At 40.9% G+C, this 19,732-nt stretch overlaps 1 protein-coding gene across 1 annotated transcript in view; it reads right to left on the bottom strand.

Moving 5' to 3' along the window:
* GPR158 (G protein-coupled receptor 158) overlaps positions 1-19,732 on the bottom strand; it is a 329,341-nt gene that overhangs the window by 289,544 nt on the left and 20,065 nt on the right. Inside the window, exon 2 of the mRNA XM_038393446.2 lies at positions 13,480-13,585. Coding sequence (XP_038249374.1) covers positions 13,480-13,585 — 106 coding nt within the window. The remainder of the gene's footprint in view (positions 1-13,479; positions 13,586-19,732) is intronic.

The following is a 19,732-nucleotide window of genomic DNA, read 5'->3' as shown; positions in this document are numbered from 1 at the left end:
ATAGTTCAGCAATAGGGACTGAAAAAAGTGTGAAACTACGTTAGGGCCCAAACTGACCAATTTTTAATTGTTTGCTACGGAAGAGATACCATATATTTTAGCCAGGTAAATACCACAGAAATTCAATTGCCATGTGTATAAATAAGAGACTAAATTCAACAACTGATTTGTTGGAGAGGGATTTTTATTTCCAGTATCTCCATGATAAGGCATGTTTTTCCTCACTTCTATCCTTTCAATGAAAGAAAAATATAAAGATGGCTGCTACCCTATTTCTATTCAAAATTTCACATGCACAAAATTCTGTGCAAAACTGGCTTTTCATGCTCTCCTCATTCATTGAATGAAAAAAAAAGAAGCTCTTCATAAGTAGCGAACTAGGGAACTAAGTGCCTACGAGGTGAGGGGGCAAAGAACTGTTATGGATTCGAAAGGGGCTCAGAGATAAAACAAATAGCGTAAGAATAAATGGCCATTATTCAACTAGGTAAAAGGTTAACTGGTAGGTGGCACAAGATCCCATATTAGTACTGGCATTTAATAAATTAACAGTGAAGAGGCAAAAAAAGATGACACCAAATGGTTTAGGTTAGTGAAGACTTCACAATTTTAATGAGGTTTACCACAACTAAGTGAATGGGCCACATGATGGTAGCTGATATTCAGTATTGATAAATGCAAGATAATTCACATAGGAAAGAGTGATTTAAGATAATCACATACATTTGTGGGTTCTAAATTAATTCTCATGGAGACAGATAGGAGTTATTTTTCATATACAAGAAGGTGCTGGGAGAAAATGCTTATATCCCACCAAAAATTTCCAACGGTACCTCAAGTCCTGATGCTAGAAACATCCTCCCATGTAGGAAACAAAATAAACTTGAATCCCTGGAAGTTATTAATTTAGCTCCCTGCATAAACATATGAGATTCAATAGTGCTCGCTGGCTCTCGCTCTCTCTCTGGTTTCCCACCTGGGCTATTTAACAGCTTTCAATCTCATTTTAACTCACTATGGGTGGAGTGGGTGGGGGAAGCACAATACACTTTCTCCTCAAGTCTAATTTAGACTTTCCTCCTCCTGTGCAGTTTTCACTGCGGGCAGGAAGGCTTGCTCCATTTTAACACAAGGCTTCTTAAAACGAGACAACAGACAAGCTTTTTCACTCTTATGCTTTTCAGTGGTTTTGTCAAAAATTACCCTGCCAATGCATAACACACACTCTATCAAGTCCACATTTCTTCAGTAAAAAAAAAAAAAAAAAGTACTGTCCAATACTGCACCTGACACGAGCAGAATATTTCTCTGGCCACTACCAAAACCAGTTTGCAATATATTGCCTGAGTAAGCAAGCAATTAAATATGTGATTTTGTAATAGCACAGTCAGAACTCGCATATAGTTGGTACCAAGGACTATGAAGGTCCAGGTTAAGTCCCTACTCTGCCACAGACTTCTTATGTGACCAAGGTAATTCTCCGTTTCTCTGTGCCTCAGTTCCCCATCTGTAAAATGGGATAACTGCTCAAAAGATTGTGTGGGAGGTGCTCAGATACTAAGGTATGGGAGCCACATAAATACCTAAGATAATGTGTAGACCTTATTACACAGGCTAACTGTAGTTATCACGCACAAAGTAAAACTATCTCAGAGATAGTACATATATTGCACATCCATCATTTTTATGTGCCTGTGAATTTGTGCCTGCTAATTTAAAACTGCCATATTGACTGCCCTGAAGAATCAAGTTCTCCGTTTATATACAGAGCCGGTACAGCATGGGTAGCAGCAGTGCACATTTCCCCATCCTACTTCACTAACATGCCTCAGCCACCTTAAGAGGGAAGAGGAGAAGTCTGTCTCCATGCCCATTTAGTCCTCAACTTCTCTGCTGCCTCAACTTCTAAAGTGGCCCACCAAAGTACCAGTTAGTGCCGCCTATAGTGAAGGCTTTGGGGATGTGGATACTTGTCACTTTGGAAATATACTGAGACCATCAAACTCATTTCACGTAGGATATTGAAGAGCTATCAGATTGTAATAGCTTTTAGTCAGCCCCTCCAAGGACTGGATCCAAACCAATATCCTAGATTTGAAAAGCTCCCCTACGACCAACGCTTTGAGTCTCTAAGCTTGCAAATCTCTCCTTTTCTGATAATACGCATGTTTTCCTAAATTTGCAATGCAGAATGAAGGGAAAAAAATCTCAAAGATAGTGATAAGCAAATAAGAGGGGCCAAAAATGAAGACTAAAAGGATCTTAATTGTCGGTTATTACTGTTCCCCAAAAGGAGTGCCCAGCGAAGCTCTGCTAATTTAGTAACAAGTCACTCCCATGACCCTCAATAGAAATAATTTATCTACACCTGGGAATACCAGACCTGGAACTGTCTGGGTCCACTCCATGCCAACTCACTTAAAGTTTCTACAAGTCCGTTGAGGGCACCTGCTTTCCATTCCTCTACAGACTTGCAAGGATGGCATCATGATCTCAGCTAATAGGCACTAGCTAATGTTGTGATGTCATCATTGGCAATACAGCTTTCAGACTTTTCAGTGACAGCACTGAAAATAGCAACATCAGTGAAGAAAAGAGGTTGGAGTGGGGGAGGAGGAAGGATTGCCACTTCTAACATGACAATTGATGAAACGCTAGGATTGCACAATCCTGCAGAAGCAAAATGCATTTTCATTTTATTTTAATTCTCTGTTCTACTTGCAGCATCACTCACCCACTCTCTTTCACTTCTCAAACCCTTAGGAAGGGAAAACAACAGTAAATAGAATCTAAACTGGATGAATGCACAGTACTGAATTAGCAAAGCTACTAGGAATCAAGCATTGGTTGATAAGGCTCTCTCCTTTTGAGGGAAACAGTAAGAAGCCAAGTTTAACTCTTGTGTAACACTGAGTCTAACACTAATGCTTTCTTAAAAAGGCAAAGAGTACTGTAGCTAAGCAACCTGACTCTTCATTGTACTGAAAAGTTGATTTGCCGGGCACCTTGTTTATCACTAGGGCCCTACCAAATTCAGGTTTCAGAGTAGCAGCCGTGTTAGTCTGTATTCGGAAAAAAAGTAAAGGAGTACTTGTGGTACCTTAGAGACTAACAAATTTATTTGAGCATAAGCTTTTGTGAAGTGAGCTGTAGCTCATGAAAGCTTATGCTCAAATAAATTTGTTAGTCTCTAAGGTGCCACAAGTCCTCCTTTTCTTTTTTACCAAATTCAGGGTCCATTTTGGACAATTTCATGGTCATAGGATTTTAAAAATCATAAATTTCATTATTTCAGATATATAAATCTGAAATGTCATGGCGTTGTAGCTGTACGGGTCCTGACCCAAAATGAGGTAGTCGGGAGATTGCAAGGTTATTGTAGGAGGGTTGTGGTAGTGCCACCCTTACTTCTGCACTGCTGTTGGTGGCGGCGCTGCCTTCAGAGCTGGGCAGCCAGAGAGTGGCAGCTGCTGGCTGGGAGCCCAGTTCTGAAGGCAGTGCCACTGCCAGCAGCAATGCATAAGTAAGGATGGTATTGCTACCCTACCTTCTGTGCTGCTGCCTTCAGAGCTGGGCCCTCAGAAAGCAGCCACCACTCTTCGGCCACCCATTGCTACCCTTACTGCTGTGCTGCTGCTGGCAGTGCTGCCTTCAGAGCTGGGCGCCTGGCCAGCAGCTGCCGCTTTCCAGCCAGCTTTGAAGGCAGCACAGAAGTAAGGGTGGCAATACTATGTCCCTCCTACAATAACCTTGCAACCCCTTTTGGATTGGGACTCCCAGTTTGAGAAATGCTGGTCTCCCCTGTGAAATCTGTATAGTATAGTGTAAAAGTACACAAAAGACCAGATTTGACGTGTTTTTCACGGCCATGAATTTGGTAGGGCTCTATTTATCACTGAAAGTTCTGACAAGCCTCTGCCATATTTTATATAATTGTGTGCCAGACTAGATCCAATTTGCTATCAGAGAGAGACTTTTCCCATGAACACCGATGATGCAAAGCTATATTATTTTAAAAAGCAGTCTAAGATATTCTGTGTTTGCTGAATGCTTCTCAGATACTCAGAATTGTATGAGTAGCAATTTTTCTTGCAACTATGAATGTGACAGAGACAAATATTTCTTTCTCCAGTTGGTTCTACGAGGTGTTAGCTGCAATATTCTACACCTATTAACTACTCTGTGCTGCTCCTAACTCATTTTTGTTGTTTCAATCTTAGCTCTCCTTCTTAGCCCAAGATTTTGTATAGTATTTGGTGCTCAAGTCCTTTCTACCACCAAAAGATCTTTCTTCCTTCTAGAAACTATATCTCCATCCATTCCCTATGCCCCTGTTTATATTTTCCTGCCGCCACATTTCAAGTCCATAACTTTATTGCTTTCTGCCTGCACTTCCAAAGAGTATCACTGCCAGACTGAATGTTAACCACATTCTGTAATCTATGTCCACACAGATTGTATCACCAACATATCACATTCCTTTCAGTGCTTTTTATGCTGGGTGCCTGTTTCATAATGGGCTAGATGGAAAATATCTGTAAGTGATTACTTGGAAATTTTACTTGACATAACCCACTGGGATCTTATCATGTTGGATGCTGACTTCGTCTCACCTCCACTTGCCTAGGAGAACTTCAGTCAACAGTTTTTCCAATGTTTGACAATGATATTGGAAAGTGTCTCTCTTAGAAAACTTTAAAGGCATTAAGAAAAGGAGTACTTGTGGCACCTTAGAGACTAACAAATTTATTTAAGCATAAGCTTTCGTGAGCTACAGCTCACTTCATCGGATGCCACAAGTACTCCTTTTCTTTTTGCGAATACAGACTAACACAGCTGCTACTCTGAAACCTTTAAAGGCATTGTTTTTCCTGATTTAGCTGCACCATTGCATGTTCCACTCACTTCACTTCTGAGCCTCTGTGAACTGCAGCTGCTACCCATTCCCTCTCTCAGCCCCACAGAACCAAGTCTCTGGTCCATGTGTTCCTCAGGGATACCGCTTCCCTCTCAGCTGTTAAAGTGAAGGAGAGCAGGTCGGAGAACACTGCTCTCTGTTAAAAGATGAGCTGTCCCTCCTTTCCCTGGGCTTAGGTAAGCCACATTTCCCCACAGCTCCCCCTCCTCACTGAGTGAGAGCTACCCCGGCTTTAACCTCCATTTCAATAGGCTTTAACCTCCATTCTCACTTGACCTCACAGAATTGGTTACTTCTTCTACACTACTTCTACCTGTGCCATCCAAGCTGCAACTCCCCATTCAATCATCAGAGAAAGTCCTAATCCAAATTTCATGATCACCACCTTCCCAGCCCCGAGGAGTCACCTCAGAATGACGAGACTCCCCAATCATAGTCCATTTGGCTATCTGCCTCTTTTCCTCCAAGTTACCAAACCATTGTCCCCATCCAAATATTAAACATTTTATTGCTCAAACTTCAGGGCTGCTCACATTCCAAAATGCCAAACTACCCTTCCAGAAGCTGCTGACGCTTTCAAGCTAGCCTCCTAGGTTGAAAAGACAACAAGAAAACAATGGGTATCATAGCCTTATGTTTGAAATCAATATCCCCCCTCAGCTTTAATCCTATGTGTACAGGGCATGTTTGAACAACCATGCTGATGTTTACTGGACTAGGGAGAGAGGAAGGAATTACACCTCAAATTCCAACCACTCATTTAGGAAGATAAAGCTTTCTATCAAATATGAGAATGTGTCATTCCTCATGTAAAACCATTTCATGCCAGGTCACTCTCTCACATGAATAATTGTTAAAGTATTTACTTGTGTTGGTCCAGAAAGCAGCCATCATACAATAGGGATTGACCTGGGCATTCCAGAGATGAAAGCAAGAAATGCGACAGCTTAAGCTAAAGAGTCAGTGCTCTCTAGCTAGGGGCTGTAACTCCTCATATATTTTGTGAATCGGCCTTGGGGGTGCAGGTGAAGGGGGGGACCCATAATACATTCACCAGTGGGTTACACTTGCATTTTTACCAAACTTTGGGGGGAAATTTCAGAAAGGCAGCATTCCATTTGCAAATACAATTCGCTCTTGCATTTGAATTGCAAGCACAAAACTGATAGTAGGTGCACATTTGGGTACCTGGAGGCACAAATACCCCCAAACTGTGTATTGTTTGAAAAAAGTATATTTCCTTTCATCAGTTTTAAATTTTTTATGCCTTTTAACTGAATATCTCCCTGTTCTTGTATTGTGAGAAGGTGAGTAAAAGTGCCCAATCTACCTTATCTAAAGCATTTACTATGGTGTAGTTATCATACCCCCTCTTACTTGTCTTCTCTCTAGAGGCTCTATCTACACTACAAGCAAGGGGTGGGATATCCCCTGCTTGTGTACACACACGTTTATTTTAGCTAAGTTTGTGCTTTTGCTAATTTTCCAATTTAGCTTCACCATTGTATGTTCCATTCATTCCACAAGGAGTTCATTCTCATGGTATATTTCCGAACCCTTTGTGGGCACAGAAATATGGGCACAAAGGAAGACTGCACCTCAGCCATACTAAATCTATCCCTTAAAGTTCTCCTCTGTTTCCATCATTCTCCTCTCTCTCTGTTTTTTGCCTGAATGAAAGTCTGCAACTCTGCAAAGTGGCACACAATACGTTTTATGAAAGGTACTCTATAGAAATAAAATGTGTGTTTGACATTACATCTGCAGATAAAATGCAATTCACAAGCCCACACTTGGCAAATAGATACTAAAATGATTTCCCATAATAATAGCAAAAGGAAAAATATTAACTGTATCACCTTTATATTTCTTCTATTCCCAAAGACAGGTGACATTTAAAGATGGATGCTGTGCTCTCGAGACCTCAATTTAAGGCTAAGGAAAGGCTGAAGGAACTGGGTATGTTTTGTTCAGAATAGAGGAGATTAAGGGGAGGACATGATAGTGGTCTTCAAATACTTGAAATGCTGCCATAAAAAAGATGGAGAAAAGTTGTTCTCTCATCCCACAGAGGGCAGGACAAGAGGTAATGGGTTCAAACAACAGCATAGCAGATTTAGATTAAATCTCAGGAAAAACTTCCTAACTATAAGGACAGTAGGACAATGGAACAGACTGCCTAGGGAGGTTGTGGAAGCTCCTTCACTGGAGGTTTTCAAAAGGAGCTGGCTAGCCATCTGTCTTGGATGGTTTAGTCACAACAAATCCTACATCTTGGCAGGGGTTAGACTATATGGCCTTTGCGATACCTTCTAACTCTATGGTTCTAAGTTTCTGGTGAGTACATTTTTCTTGTGACCATTTTCTTATGAGTCATAACAATATGAGCATTAACAGCACATATTTTTCAGTCCTTAATTTATGCTAATAATAATTTAATTTAATTTAATTTAATTTAATTTACTATCAGCCACACTGGGAAATGCTATTTTATTTTCCTAAAAATTGTCTCTTTTTCAGGATGAGGAGCATGGAAGATTCATTTTGGTTTTAATTTCTGATACAGAAATTTCACTTAAACATTAGTAAAAGCAGAAGGCAGTTAAATTTTCCTCACAGTAAGAATGTTCTTCCTATATTTTTGCCTCAAAAAGAATTTAAGTTAAACATCAGAGTATAGTGTTCTCCCAATAGTTAAGTAAAGCACATACAAATTTCTTCATTATTAGCCCCATCTAGAAAGCCATGTAAAGTTCAGTGATGTGAACATTGCCAGCCTTTAAAAATAAATACAGAAATGTACACATAAGCTCCCCTTCACATGTACAATATAAAGTATTAGAAATTGGTACTGGAATTCTAAAGACACATTTGAATCTCAAAAGCAAGCTGCTCACTATGTTTACTTTCCAGTTATGAATCTGACATGCCGGCCCAGCATTAAGTTTTAGGATCAGATCCTCAGGTGGTGTAAGTTGTTATAGCTTCACTGTTGGAGATATAACATTACTCAGCTGAGATCTGCTCCTTGCTCTTTAACATGATGAATGAATGAACTAACAGAGGGCCCTGCAAACACTTACTCCTAGACATACATGGCACTTATCACTGCATTGCGGGGCCATAAAACTATGGTGATTATGGGCTATAAAAGTAAAGCGTGGAAACTTCTATCTAGGTACTTTTGTGGCCCCTGATCACTCTAGTCCCTGTGGTATTAGGTACCTGAAGATACAAATGAACACCTAGAGGGATTTTCATCAATGCCTAGGTGCCTAGCTTCTATTGATTTCATAAGTTGCATTTGTATGCACTTCTCATTCTGGCATCACTATGTGCAAACACTGAAATGCAGCCACTGCTGGGGTAGAACACAGCAGTCATTTCTCACACCACCAAATACTTCCATTTATTGTGACCTTATTTTTATTGTTTTGCTTTTTCTGGAAAGTGGAGGAACAGAAACCCCATACACCTGAGACCACAGAATTGGCTTTAATAGGTCAGTCCCAAAAGAGACTGGAACAGTAACTACACAACCTCATTTTTATCCTTGCATTGAAAGTACTAGTGCTAGATTTGCATCATTCCTACAGCCAAACTTTGTTAAACCATTATTGTTACTTGCCTGCATAGTTATCCACCATGCACAATGCAATTTTAACTTAGAAGCTTATTCCATGAAGTACTTATACAACATTTTGCTGGCAATAAATAAAAAGCTCAGGGTACGTGGCTAAATATTACTTTCAGCAGTTTTGAAACTCTGACCTTTCAATTAGGTTTTCCATTTCGAAAAGTACTGTAAAGTGTCAATTGAGAAGTGCTATGAGACAGTGTGGCACTGCAGAAATGCTTCAAGGGAGACACTGCAGCAGCTGTGAAAGTACCAACAGCTGAGGAAGAGTGGCATCTTAGATGGAAGAGTCTATGCAAAAAGCCTAGAATGAAAAAACAAGACAGAATGTCCGACACTGTAGTGGGAGGTAGAGAAGTGACTGGCAGTTATTGATAGGAAAATGTCACTAGCAGATGTTTATAAGATTTGAAGTAATAATAGATTTTGCTGTGGAAAGACCATTGCCAGTTACTTCACTGCAGTATAATCTTGTTTAACCAACTCCCTGTTATCCAAAAAATGTTAGCCAGCGTTGACTTATGTCCCCTGATGTCCCCCTGCATTATAGGTCCTTCATTTGTTTGAAAATGTGTTTATCTAAATACCACAGTTGCTTGTTCTAGAGAAATAAGTGGTGCTCTGCTATAGTTTAAAGATAAAATGTAAAGTTTTTCTTTAAGTTAAACCATTAGTTTCTGTTTTGTTTTTGAATGGACAAAGAGCAAAACCCGTATTTCTGATGTGAATGATTTACCGGAGATCAAGGGGAACAAAGATTTTGTTTTCATGAATCAGAGAATATAGTTTCTCACTAACATTGTGTATCTAAAGTGAAATGGTAGGTGCCCATGCAGCAGGGGCCGAGAGTGGGGTGTGGGTCTCTTCTACATTTAGAGGTACAGCACACAGAAAATGGAATAGAAACTTAAGAGTTGCCTACTGGATAAAACCAATGGTCCAACAATTGCAGTGCCTGACAGTGGCCAGTACCAGATGCTTCAGAGGATCTGGGATCTCTAAATCATCTCTTTAGACTCTGATCAAAATCTAATTGAAGTCAATGGAGAGAGACTCCCATTAACTTCAATGGGCTTTGGATCAGGCTTAAAGTGACCCACAATACAGACTGGATTTCAACACTTTCAAATTAATGGAATTTACTAAACAATTCTGTCTGTCATGGACAAGGCTAGACTAGATCTCACACACTGACTTGTATGGTCTCTGTAGGGGTACCAGGACTAAGAGCATTCAGTTACTATGGCAATGAGTTTGATAAATGTACTTTACAGCTGATGGGATATTACTAGCCCTAAATAAAATAATCTTATTCATGATAATTGATTGCACACAAGAGTGCCCCTAAAAACATAGGACTATGATACTGAGGTGAAGAATTGACCAACTGCCCTTATTAAGTTCCTTCTTACTATTTCCTCTTTGTCTTCACCACAAAGATCCTCTGAATCTTCCATAGAGAAACTTCCTATTTGCTGCTTACACAAAATTGTGCCTAAAGGCCTGTTATTCATTGACTGTGCTAAGTAACAGTATGTTTTAAAATATGTTAAAAAAATATATATGAGTTGAAGGGAGTTAAGAAAACTTACAAGTTAAACTTTGCTGTGAGGGAAGAATCTGTCTTAGGGAACATCAGGAGAAGCCAAGAAAGGATTCTGTGCTGCATAAAGAACTTTCCTGTATTACAAAAACTTTGAGGGACGAGTAAGAAAACTGCATAAACAATTATTTTACTAAACATTCTGTTCAGTGATTGACCGATTACAAGACAGCACCGATTGAAACCCTTGGCACACCTCCCTTTTTGAGGAAGATCTGTGCTAGAGAGAGTTTTCTAGAAGCTGGAGAGTTAATATGGTTGGCGAAGACAGTAGGAATAAAGCACCTGGATGTCTCACGCCTGGGCTCCAATTTTCTTATACAACATGGAAGGAAGCAAAAGGAGCAAACAGAAAGGCCTAAAGGCACTGAAAGCAGCCTCAGGCCTGGTCTACACTATGGGAGGGGGAGGCAAGCTAAGTCAGTCTAAAGTTACACAACTTCAGCTACAAAAATAGCGTAGCTGAAGTCAATGTACTTAGAGCTACTTACTGTGGTATCTTCACTGCGGTAGATCAACTGCTGCTACTCCTCTGTCATCTCCGTCTCCGCTTCTCACTCCAGTGGAGTACCAGAGTCGATGGGAGAGTGCTCGGTGGTCCATTTATCACATCTTCACTAGACACGATAAATCATCCCCCAGTGGATCGATCGCTCTGCCGTAAGTGTAGACATGCCTTAAGATGCATGCTTCCTCCTCCCCAAGCCAGTAGAAGCCCCTCAGAAGGGCCACCACATAGTGACTAATTATTTTTGTTATGATCATGTCAGTGATGTGCTAGGACACTGCCTAGATATTCTAGAAGGGACAGTCCCTGCTCTGAGGAGCTAACAATCTAAGGACAGACAGGTTAGAGAGAAGAGGGAACAATAGACAATGTGTATACATTATGTTTCCCCTCTCCAATAAAACCCAACCCTACATTCAAAGAAAATTCAAGTTGCAAAGTCAAGCACTCAAATTATGAAATGCAAGAATTAAGGCTGCTCATGCAACCTTATTTCGGTCCCTTTGTGTATTTGTATTATGAAAGTTTTGCAATTACATGATCACACACTATTTTTCATAGGTACAGAGGCCATCACTGGAATTTTTCAGTCACCCAGTGAGGTTACTTTTGGTGATTCCCCAAAGCCAAAATCACATTGTGCAGTTGTAACACCAACAGACCCTGGTTGTCAGGATCGAACCTGGAACCTCTGGAGCTTAGTGCATGAGCCTCTACTGCATAAGCTAAAAGCCATGTGGCCGTTAACTAAGGCTGTAATAGACTCATTAATCTTTAAGTGGTCTCAGTACCACTGTCAGGGGACAGAATACCACACCCAGGAGGTGTGTGGATTACATATTTCCCCTAGCAGAGGAAGCGCATCCCGAGCATCAGAGACTTCCCAGTTGAGATAACACACAGCTAACATCTAACCACACCACTAAATTTACCAAAGTAACACTCCACTTGCTTCACGTGCTGTAATAAAATGGGAGGCATGTGAAATTACAGCATTTTTACTAAAAGTCACATTCATAAGGAAAACCCCTTTTTCACAGCCAGGGTGCTCCGCCCAGCATACCCTTGTTAGACCTCAGATTTGGGAGGAAAGTTTGATTATGAAAATATGTCTGTCTTGATTTGACTCTGTGACCTCACTTTCTAAAATGTAAAGGATAGGGCCTGATCCAATGCCTATTAAAGTAAATGGAAAGACTTCAGTGGGCTTTGGATCAGATCTAAAGTGAGTTAAAGACCAGTACTGTCCCCTTCTGTCATTGTTCTCTCCATTTTAATTTAACATATTTTGAGGCTCCCTCAAAGATTTTTCCTTTTCTCCTTGGTTGCAGGAAGAAATTTAACCCAATACCCACCCTCACCCTGCTTATGTCCCTGTTTGTGACATGAAGGAGGAGAAGACAATACTTGCCCCCCCCCCCGCAGAAAATACAACTATTGGCCTTAAGCTCAGGATGACTATCACATTTTAAAGGGTGGCATTTGCTGATGATGAGAGCTGAGCAGAAAACTGTTTTACCATCGCAGGAAAAATTTCAAGATTTCAAAGGTTTTCCTGGCCTGAACCTGGACAAAAATTCAGAAGATCTTGAAAACTTTTGCAAATTAAGTAACAAACATTCTGAAATTTTTTTAATTCAGGTCATTGTAGACGTTTCATTTTAAACAAATTAAAACTTTTTTTTAAACTATAATTAGCTTAAATTTTAAAACAAAAGTTTTTTCTAAAAATAAAAAGAACAATTTCTTTTCAAAGAAATGGGACATTTTTACGACTTCAGAACTATTTTTTTTTCCCCAAAAAGAGTTTTTTACCTGAGAAATCTGCTGAAACTGACCTTTTCCCACAAACAGCTTTGGTTTCAACTAATTGACATTTTACAACACAACACATTTTGTTGAAAAATTTCTGACCAGCTCTACTGATGACACCACCACCTAATGCAGAGGAAAGCAACAATTGTCTATGTATGTTTTAATAAATATTTGGGAGTTTTTCAGAGGTAGAAAGGGTTGTTAGGTGCCCAATTCCCATTTAAAAGTAAAGGGGAGCTGGACACTACTCCAATTTGTGCCTTTGAAAATATCCCCCATATAAATAAAAATACCAAGAATCTAATTAGTATTCTAATCAGTATTCCAGTGTCAAAGTCTCATTGCATACAGGTGACTGTCCAGTTTGGATGATCTGTGATGCAACTACAAACTGAGCTAATCAGAGACCCTTGAGGGAGAGTGACTGAGGGGGGAGAGAAGTGGTGCAGGAAGACGTGGAACACTGAAATATTTAGCCAGCTCTGTCAAAGTGTTAGCATTTCTATTTTAAGAGAAAAAAATACAACATCCAATTTTCCCTCTTAGTGCATATTACTCATCCAAATGCACATACAAAGGCAAGTCTTTTTGAATGAATACCGTCAGCATTTCAACCAGTTCTATTATATAATCCACAATGGGTTTGCCCAGCCAAAAGTGATAAACTTTAATTGCAAGGCTATTTTAAGATATTGTATAAAGTGATGTCTATTATTTGACTCTCAAGCAAAACTTCATAAGTCATTTCACTGATAATCTTCTTTGCTGCTAACGCTGTTATGTCTGCACAGTGAGATTCAGTTTTATTTTGTGCTGATATTCCTACTATTCATATACTATCATAATACCCTGAGGCACAGAAAAATCTTTACAGCACAAATTGCCTTTAAAGAAAAATATAAAACAACACAACATACAGTAAACACAAACCAAAGTGTTACATGATGGAAAGATAGTTTTTATTATTACAGTTGAGTTCAATTCTCTAATTCTCTTACCTCAGAATTGTTGAGATGGCATTTGTGAGTTCCTGAAAACCATCCTTCACTTGAACACTGGTCAATGTCCACCTTCTGCAGATTTATGTCAACTTTGACAACACCTCTGAAACAAGAAAGCCGCAATTAATAAAGAGACCTTGGAGCAACTGGTTCAACTTTTATATCTGGGAATTGTCTGCATGTACAGATCCAAAGCACAATTACATCTTTATTGTATTTGGTACAAAATGTTTAATCTAAAATACAGAATTTTGTAAGAGATCTGAAAACAGAAGATCATTTGCAGAGGTAATAGCTGCAGAGAGATCCTCTGTGATGTTATTGCTCCCTGACATGAATCACCATGAGGCCAGAACTCAGAAGATCATTATCTTAGATCTAAAGCAATCAGCAAAGGTAAAATGGTAGGTAAGAATAAGTTATATACTCAGGTAATTTGATGAGTCTCAGTCGTTAAGTTTTAGTGCCTAGCAATGGCCTGCACTTCTGGCCTTCAGTTCTGATTTTCAGAGCAGACTATATCTGTGACTAGTACAAATGGGATGCTCTCTGGAGGGGATAGTTTTAGTTTCCAGATAGTACAATAAGCATTACACAAACTGCCAGCCACATCATTCTAAAAGACCCAGCCCTCTTCTAAATGACACACGTCCTATTGTCTACTCTAGAGGGAGCTATTTACCAAGGTAATAAGACCCAAATCCTGCTCCTGTTGAAGCCCATGGAGAAAGCTTCCTTTGATTTCCAATGACAGGTTTCAGAGTAGCAGCCGTGTTAGTCTGTAGCTGTAGCTCACGAAAGCTTATTCTCTAATAAATTTGTTAGTCTCTAAGGTGCCACAAGTACTCCTTTTCTTTTTGATTTCCAAGTAGCTCAATAAATCCTAAGAGAAAAAATAAAGCATGTCCTTTGGAGAGCATTCCTTTACTCCATTGTAAACTCTTTTTATTATCCAATACACACAGCACCTTAGACCCAGGCCTGATTTTTCATTTGAAATACTTGCATCATTTAAAAAGAAAAGAAGTACTTGTGGCACCTTAGGGACTAACAAATTTATTTGAGCGTAAGCTTTCGTGAGTTACAGCTCACTTCATCGGATGCATTCAGTGGAAAATACAGTGGGGAGAGTTATATACACAGAGAACATGAAACAATGGGTGTTACCACACACACTGTGGCCTGCGCTGTGCAGGAGGTCGGACTAGATGATCAGAATGGTCCCTTCTGACCTTAGTATCTATGAATCTATGAGAGTCATCAGGTAAGGTGAACTATTACCAGCAGGAGAGCAGGGGGGAGGGGGAGGAGAAAAAATCTTTTGTAATGATAATCAAGGTGGGACATTTCCAGCAGTTGACAAGAATGTCTGAGGAACGCGGGGGGGGGGGGGAATAAACATGGGGAAATAGTTTTACTTTGTGTAATGACACATCCACTCCCAGTCTTTATTCAAGCCTCAGTTAATTGTATCCAGTTTGCAAATTAATTCCAATTCAGCAGTCTCTTGTTGGAGTCTGTTTTTGAAGTTTTTTTGTTGAAGAATTGCCACTTTTAGGTCTGTAATCGAGTGACCAAAGAGATTGAAATGTTCTCCAACTAGTTTTTGAATGTTATAATCCTTGACGTCTGATTTATGTCCATTTATTCTTTTACATAGAGACTGTCCAGTTTGGCCAATGTACATGGCAGAGGGGCATTGCTGGCACATGATGGCATACGTGTCAAGGTTCCTTCCCCACTCTGAGCTCTAGGGTACAGATGTGGGGACCTGCATGAAAACCTCCTAAGCTTACTTTTACCAGCTGAGGTTAAAACTTCCCCAAGGTACAAACTATTTTACCTTTTGCCCTTGGACTTTCACTGCCACCACCAAACATCTAACCAGGAAAGAGCCGTTTGGAAACGTCTTTCCCCCAAAAATCCTCACCAAAACCTTGCACCCCCCTTCTTGGGGAAGGTTTGGGAAAAAACTCACCAATTTACATAGGTGACCACAGATCCAAACCCTTGGATCTTAAGAAAAATGAAAAAGCATTCAGTTTTCTTAAAGAAGACATTTTATCGAGAAAAAGTAGTACAGAATCACCTCTGTAAATCACGATGGTAAATTACCTTACAGCGGTAATTCGATTCAAAACATAGAGAATCCCTCTAGGCAAAACCTTAAGTTACAGACAAGAGACACCAAAAAACAAGAATATCCATTCTATTCGAGCTCCACCTATTTTCTCAGCCATTAAAGAAATCATTAATCTAACGCATTATCCTAGCTAGATTACTTACGAAATTCTAAGACTTCCTTCCTGTTCTGTCCCCGACAGAAAGCATCAACCCATACAGACCCAGGATCCCTTGTGTTTTTCACCCCCTCCAGCCTTGTGAAATGTATCCTTGTGTCTCCCTTCCATAGTGTCATTGTGGTCAGGTGCCAGCAAGCTTATCCTTGCTTCTTAACCCTTTACAGATGAAAGGGTTTTTCCTCTGGCCAGGAGGGATTTTAAAGATGTTTACCCTTCCCTTTATATTTATGACACACACCCCAAATCACAGACAGGGTGAAATGCTGGCGGGGATTTCTTCCTGAAGCTCTAGGAAAAAACAGAGTTAATAAGACACATGCACCTCTAAATATACTACCAAGTATATAAAGACTAACAATATTTTCCACATCTCAAGGACGATTTTAACCAGTTGATTCTGGGAAACTTTCATGGGAGAGGTCATCAACCACTTTGTTAGAAGCTCCTGAGATGTGCTGGATGTCGAAATCAAAATCTTGGAGAGCTAAACTCCACTGAATAAGTTTTTTGTTATCTACCATGGTGGTATGAAGCCACTGTAGCGCAGCATGGTCGGTTTGCAGGTGGAAACGCCATCCCCAAACATATGGGTGTAGCTTTTCCAGAGCGTAGACAATGGCGTAACATTCTTTTTCACTGACTGACCAATTGCTTTCCCTCTTAGACAGTTTTTTGCTGAGAAACACTACAGAGTGGAATACTTGATCCAGTCCTCCCTGCATTAAAACTGCTCCCACATCACGCTTGGACGCATCTGTGGTTACTAGGAACGATTTGTCAAAGCCTGGGGCCCTTAGTACAGGGTCAGACATGAGTGTCGCTTTAAGCTGGTTAAAGGCCTTCTGACACTCTTCGGTCCACTGAACGGCATTTGGTTGTTTCTTTTTGGTTAGGTCTGTCAGTGGGGCCGCAATTTGGCTGTATTGCGGTACAAATCGTCTGTAATAAGCGGCCAAGCCTAAGAAGGATTGAACCTGTTTCTTTGACTTTGGGACAGGCCACTTTTGGATAGCATCCACTTTGGCCTGTAGGGGGTTGATAGCTCCTTGACCCACCTGGTGTCCAAGGTAAGTCACTCTATTTAGGCCTATTTGACACTTCTTAGCCTTAACAGTTAGTCCTGCCTCCCTTATGCGCTCCAAGACTTTTTGTAGATGTTCCAGGTGTTCTGCCCAGGAATCCGAAAATATCGCCACATCGTCAAGGTAGGCGACTGCATATTCTCCTAATCCCACTAGGAGGCCATCTACTAGTCTCTGGAAGGTGGCAGGTGCATTCTGCAGCCCGAAAGGGAGTACGTTAAATTCATACAGCCAGACATGTGTGGTGAAGGCTGACCTTTCCTTGGCGGATTCATCTAGCGGTATCTGCCAGTACCCCTTGATTAAGCCCAAGGTAGAGATGAACTGGGCCCATCCCAGTTTCTCTAATAGTTCATCCGTATGTGGTATTGGATAGTTGTCTGGGCGAGTTACAGCATTTAGCTTACAGTAGGCCACGCAAAAACGTATCTCTCCATCTGGTATATATGCCATCATGCAATAAATATATGGCATATTTATGGCAAAAAGGCTGACAAAGGAGGTGCTGTCATCATCATGAATGTGTTGGAATATGAACAAGAGGCTCCTAGACAGCTCTCCAACACAACTTTCTACAAGCCATTACCCTCTGATCCCACTGAGGGTTACCAAAAGAAACTACACCATTTGCTCAAGAAACTCCCTGAAAAAGCACAAGAACAAATCCGCACAGACACACCCCTGGAACCCCAACCAGGGGTATTCTATCTGCTACCCAAGATCCTTAAACCTGGAAATCCTGGACGTCCCATCATCTCAGGCACCCTGACAGCAGGATTGTCTGGCTATGTAGATTCCCTCCTCAGGTCCTATTCTACCAGCACTCCTAGCTATCTTCGAGACACCACTGACTTCCTGAGGAAACTACAATCCATCGGTGATCTTCCTAAAAACACCATCCTAGCGACTACGGATGTAGAAGCTCTCTACACCAACATTCCACACAAAAATGGACTACAAGCCGTCAGGAACAGTATCCCCAATAATGTCACGGTAAACCTGGTGGCTGAACTCTGTGACTTTGTCCTCCCCCATAACTATTTCACATTTGGGGACAATGTATACCTTCAAATCAGTGGCACTGCTAGGGTACCCGCATGGCTCCACAGTATGCCAACATTTTTATGGCTGACTTAGAACAACACTTCCTCAGCTCTCGTCCCCTAATGCTCCTACTCTACTTGCACTACACTGACGACATCATCATCTGGACCTATGGAAAAGAAGCCCTTGAGGAATTCCACCATGATTTCAACAATTTCCATCTCACTATCAACCTCAGCCTGGACCAGTCCACACAAGAGATCCACTTCCTGGCACTACGGTGCTAATAAGCAATGGTCACATAAACACCACCCTATTCCGGAAACCTACTGATGCTATGCCTACCTACATGCCTCCAGCTTTCATTCAGACCACACCACACGATCCATTGTCTACAGCCAAGCTCTATGATACAACCGCATTTGCTCCAACCCCTCAGACAGAGACAAACACCTACAAGATCTCTATCATGCATTCCTACAACTACAATACCCACCTGCTGAAGTGAAGAAACAGATTGACAGAGCCAGAAGAGTACCCAGAAGTCACCTACCACAGGACAGGTCCAACAAAGAAAGTAACAGAACTCCACTAGCCATCACCTTCAGCCCCCAAATAAAACCTCTCCAACACATCTTCAAGGATCTACAATCTATCCTGAAGAATGACCCATCACTCTCACAGATCTTGGGAGACAGGCCAGTCCTTGCTTACAGACAGCGCCCCAGCCTGAAGCAAATATTCACCAGCAACCACACACCACACAACAGAACCACTAACCCAGGAACCTATCCTTGCAACAAAGCCCGTTGCCAACTGTGTCCACACATCTCTTCGGGGGACACCATCATAGGGCCTAATCACCTCAGAGGCTCGTTCACCTGCACATGTACCGATGTGATATATGCCATCATGTGCCAGCAATGCCCCTCTGCCATGTACATTGGCCAAACTGGACAGTCTCTATGTAAAAGAATAAATAGACACAAATCAGATGTCAAGAATTATAACATTCAAAAACCAGCTGGAGAACACTTCAATTTCTTTGGTCACTCGGTTACAGATCTAAAAGTGGCAATTCTTCAACAAAAAAACTTCAAAAACAGACTTCAACAAGAGACTGCTGAATTGGAATTAATTTGCAAACTGGATACAATTAACTGAGGCTTGAATAAAGACTGGGAGTGGATGTGTCATTACACTAAGTAAAACTATTTCCCCATGTTTATTACCCCTCCTCCCCACCACTGTTCCTCAGAAGTTCTTGTCAACTGCTGGAAATGTCCCACCTTGATTATCACTACAAAAGGTTCTCCCCCACCCCCACTCTCCTGCTGGTAATAGCTCACCTTACCTGATGACTCTCGTTACAGTGTGTATGGAAACACCCATTGTTTCATGTTCTCTGTGTATATAACTCTCCCTACTGTATTTTCCATCGAATGCATTCGATGAAGTGAGCTGTAGCTCACGAAAGCTTACGCTCAAATAAATTTGTTAGTCTCTAAGGTGCCACAAGTACTCCTTTTCTTTTTGCGGATACAGACTAACACGGCTGCTACTCTGAAACCTTGCATCATTTAGGTACCATTTCAATTTCCCATTTTGAATCATGTGATTTCTATTCTGTATTTCACTTATTGACAGAGCAGAGACTTTGCCAAAGCTACCTCCCATCACACCTGGCTTACATCTTCCCATCTGTCACTAGCCCCATCACACAACCCTCACCATGTTTCTTTGGCCCATCTGCTGACACCTTCACCTACCTGCTCTCTTCCCAGCTCAGACAACCCATACCAATAACTAGAGCTGGCCAAA

This window comes from Dermochelys coriacea, chromosome 2, assembly GCF_009764565.3.
Source record: "Dermochelys coriacea isolate rDerCor1 chromosome 2, rDerCor1.pri.v4, whole genome shotgun sequence".
Classification (NCBI taxonomy): domain Eukaryota; kingdom Metazoa; phylum Chordata; order Testudines; family Dermochelyidae; genus Dermochelys; species Dermochelys coriacea.
This window is presented reverse-complemented; position numbering and strand designations above follow the sequence as displayed.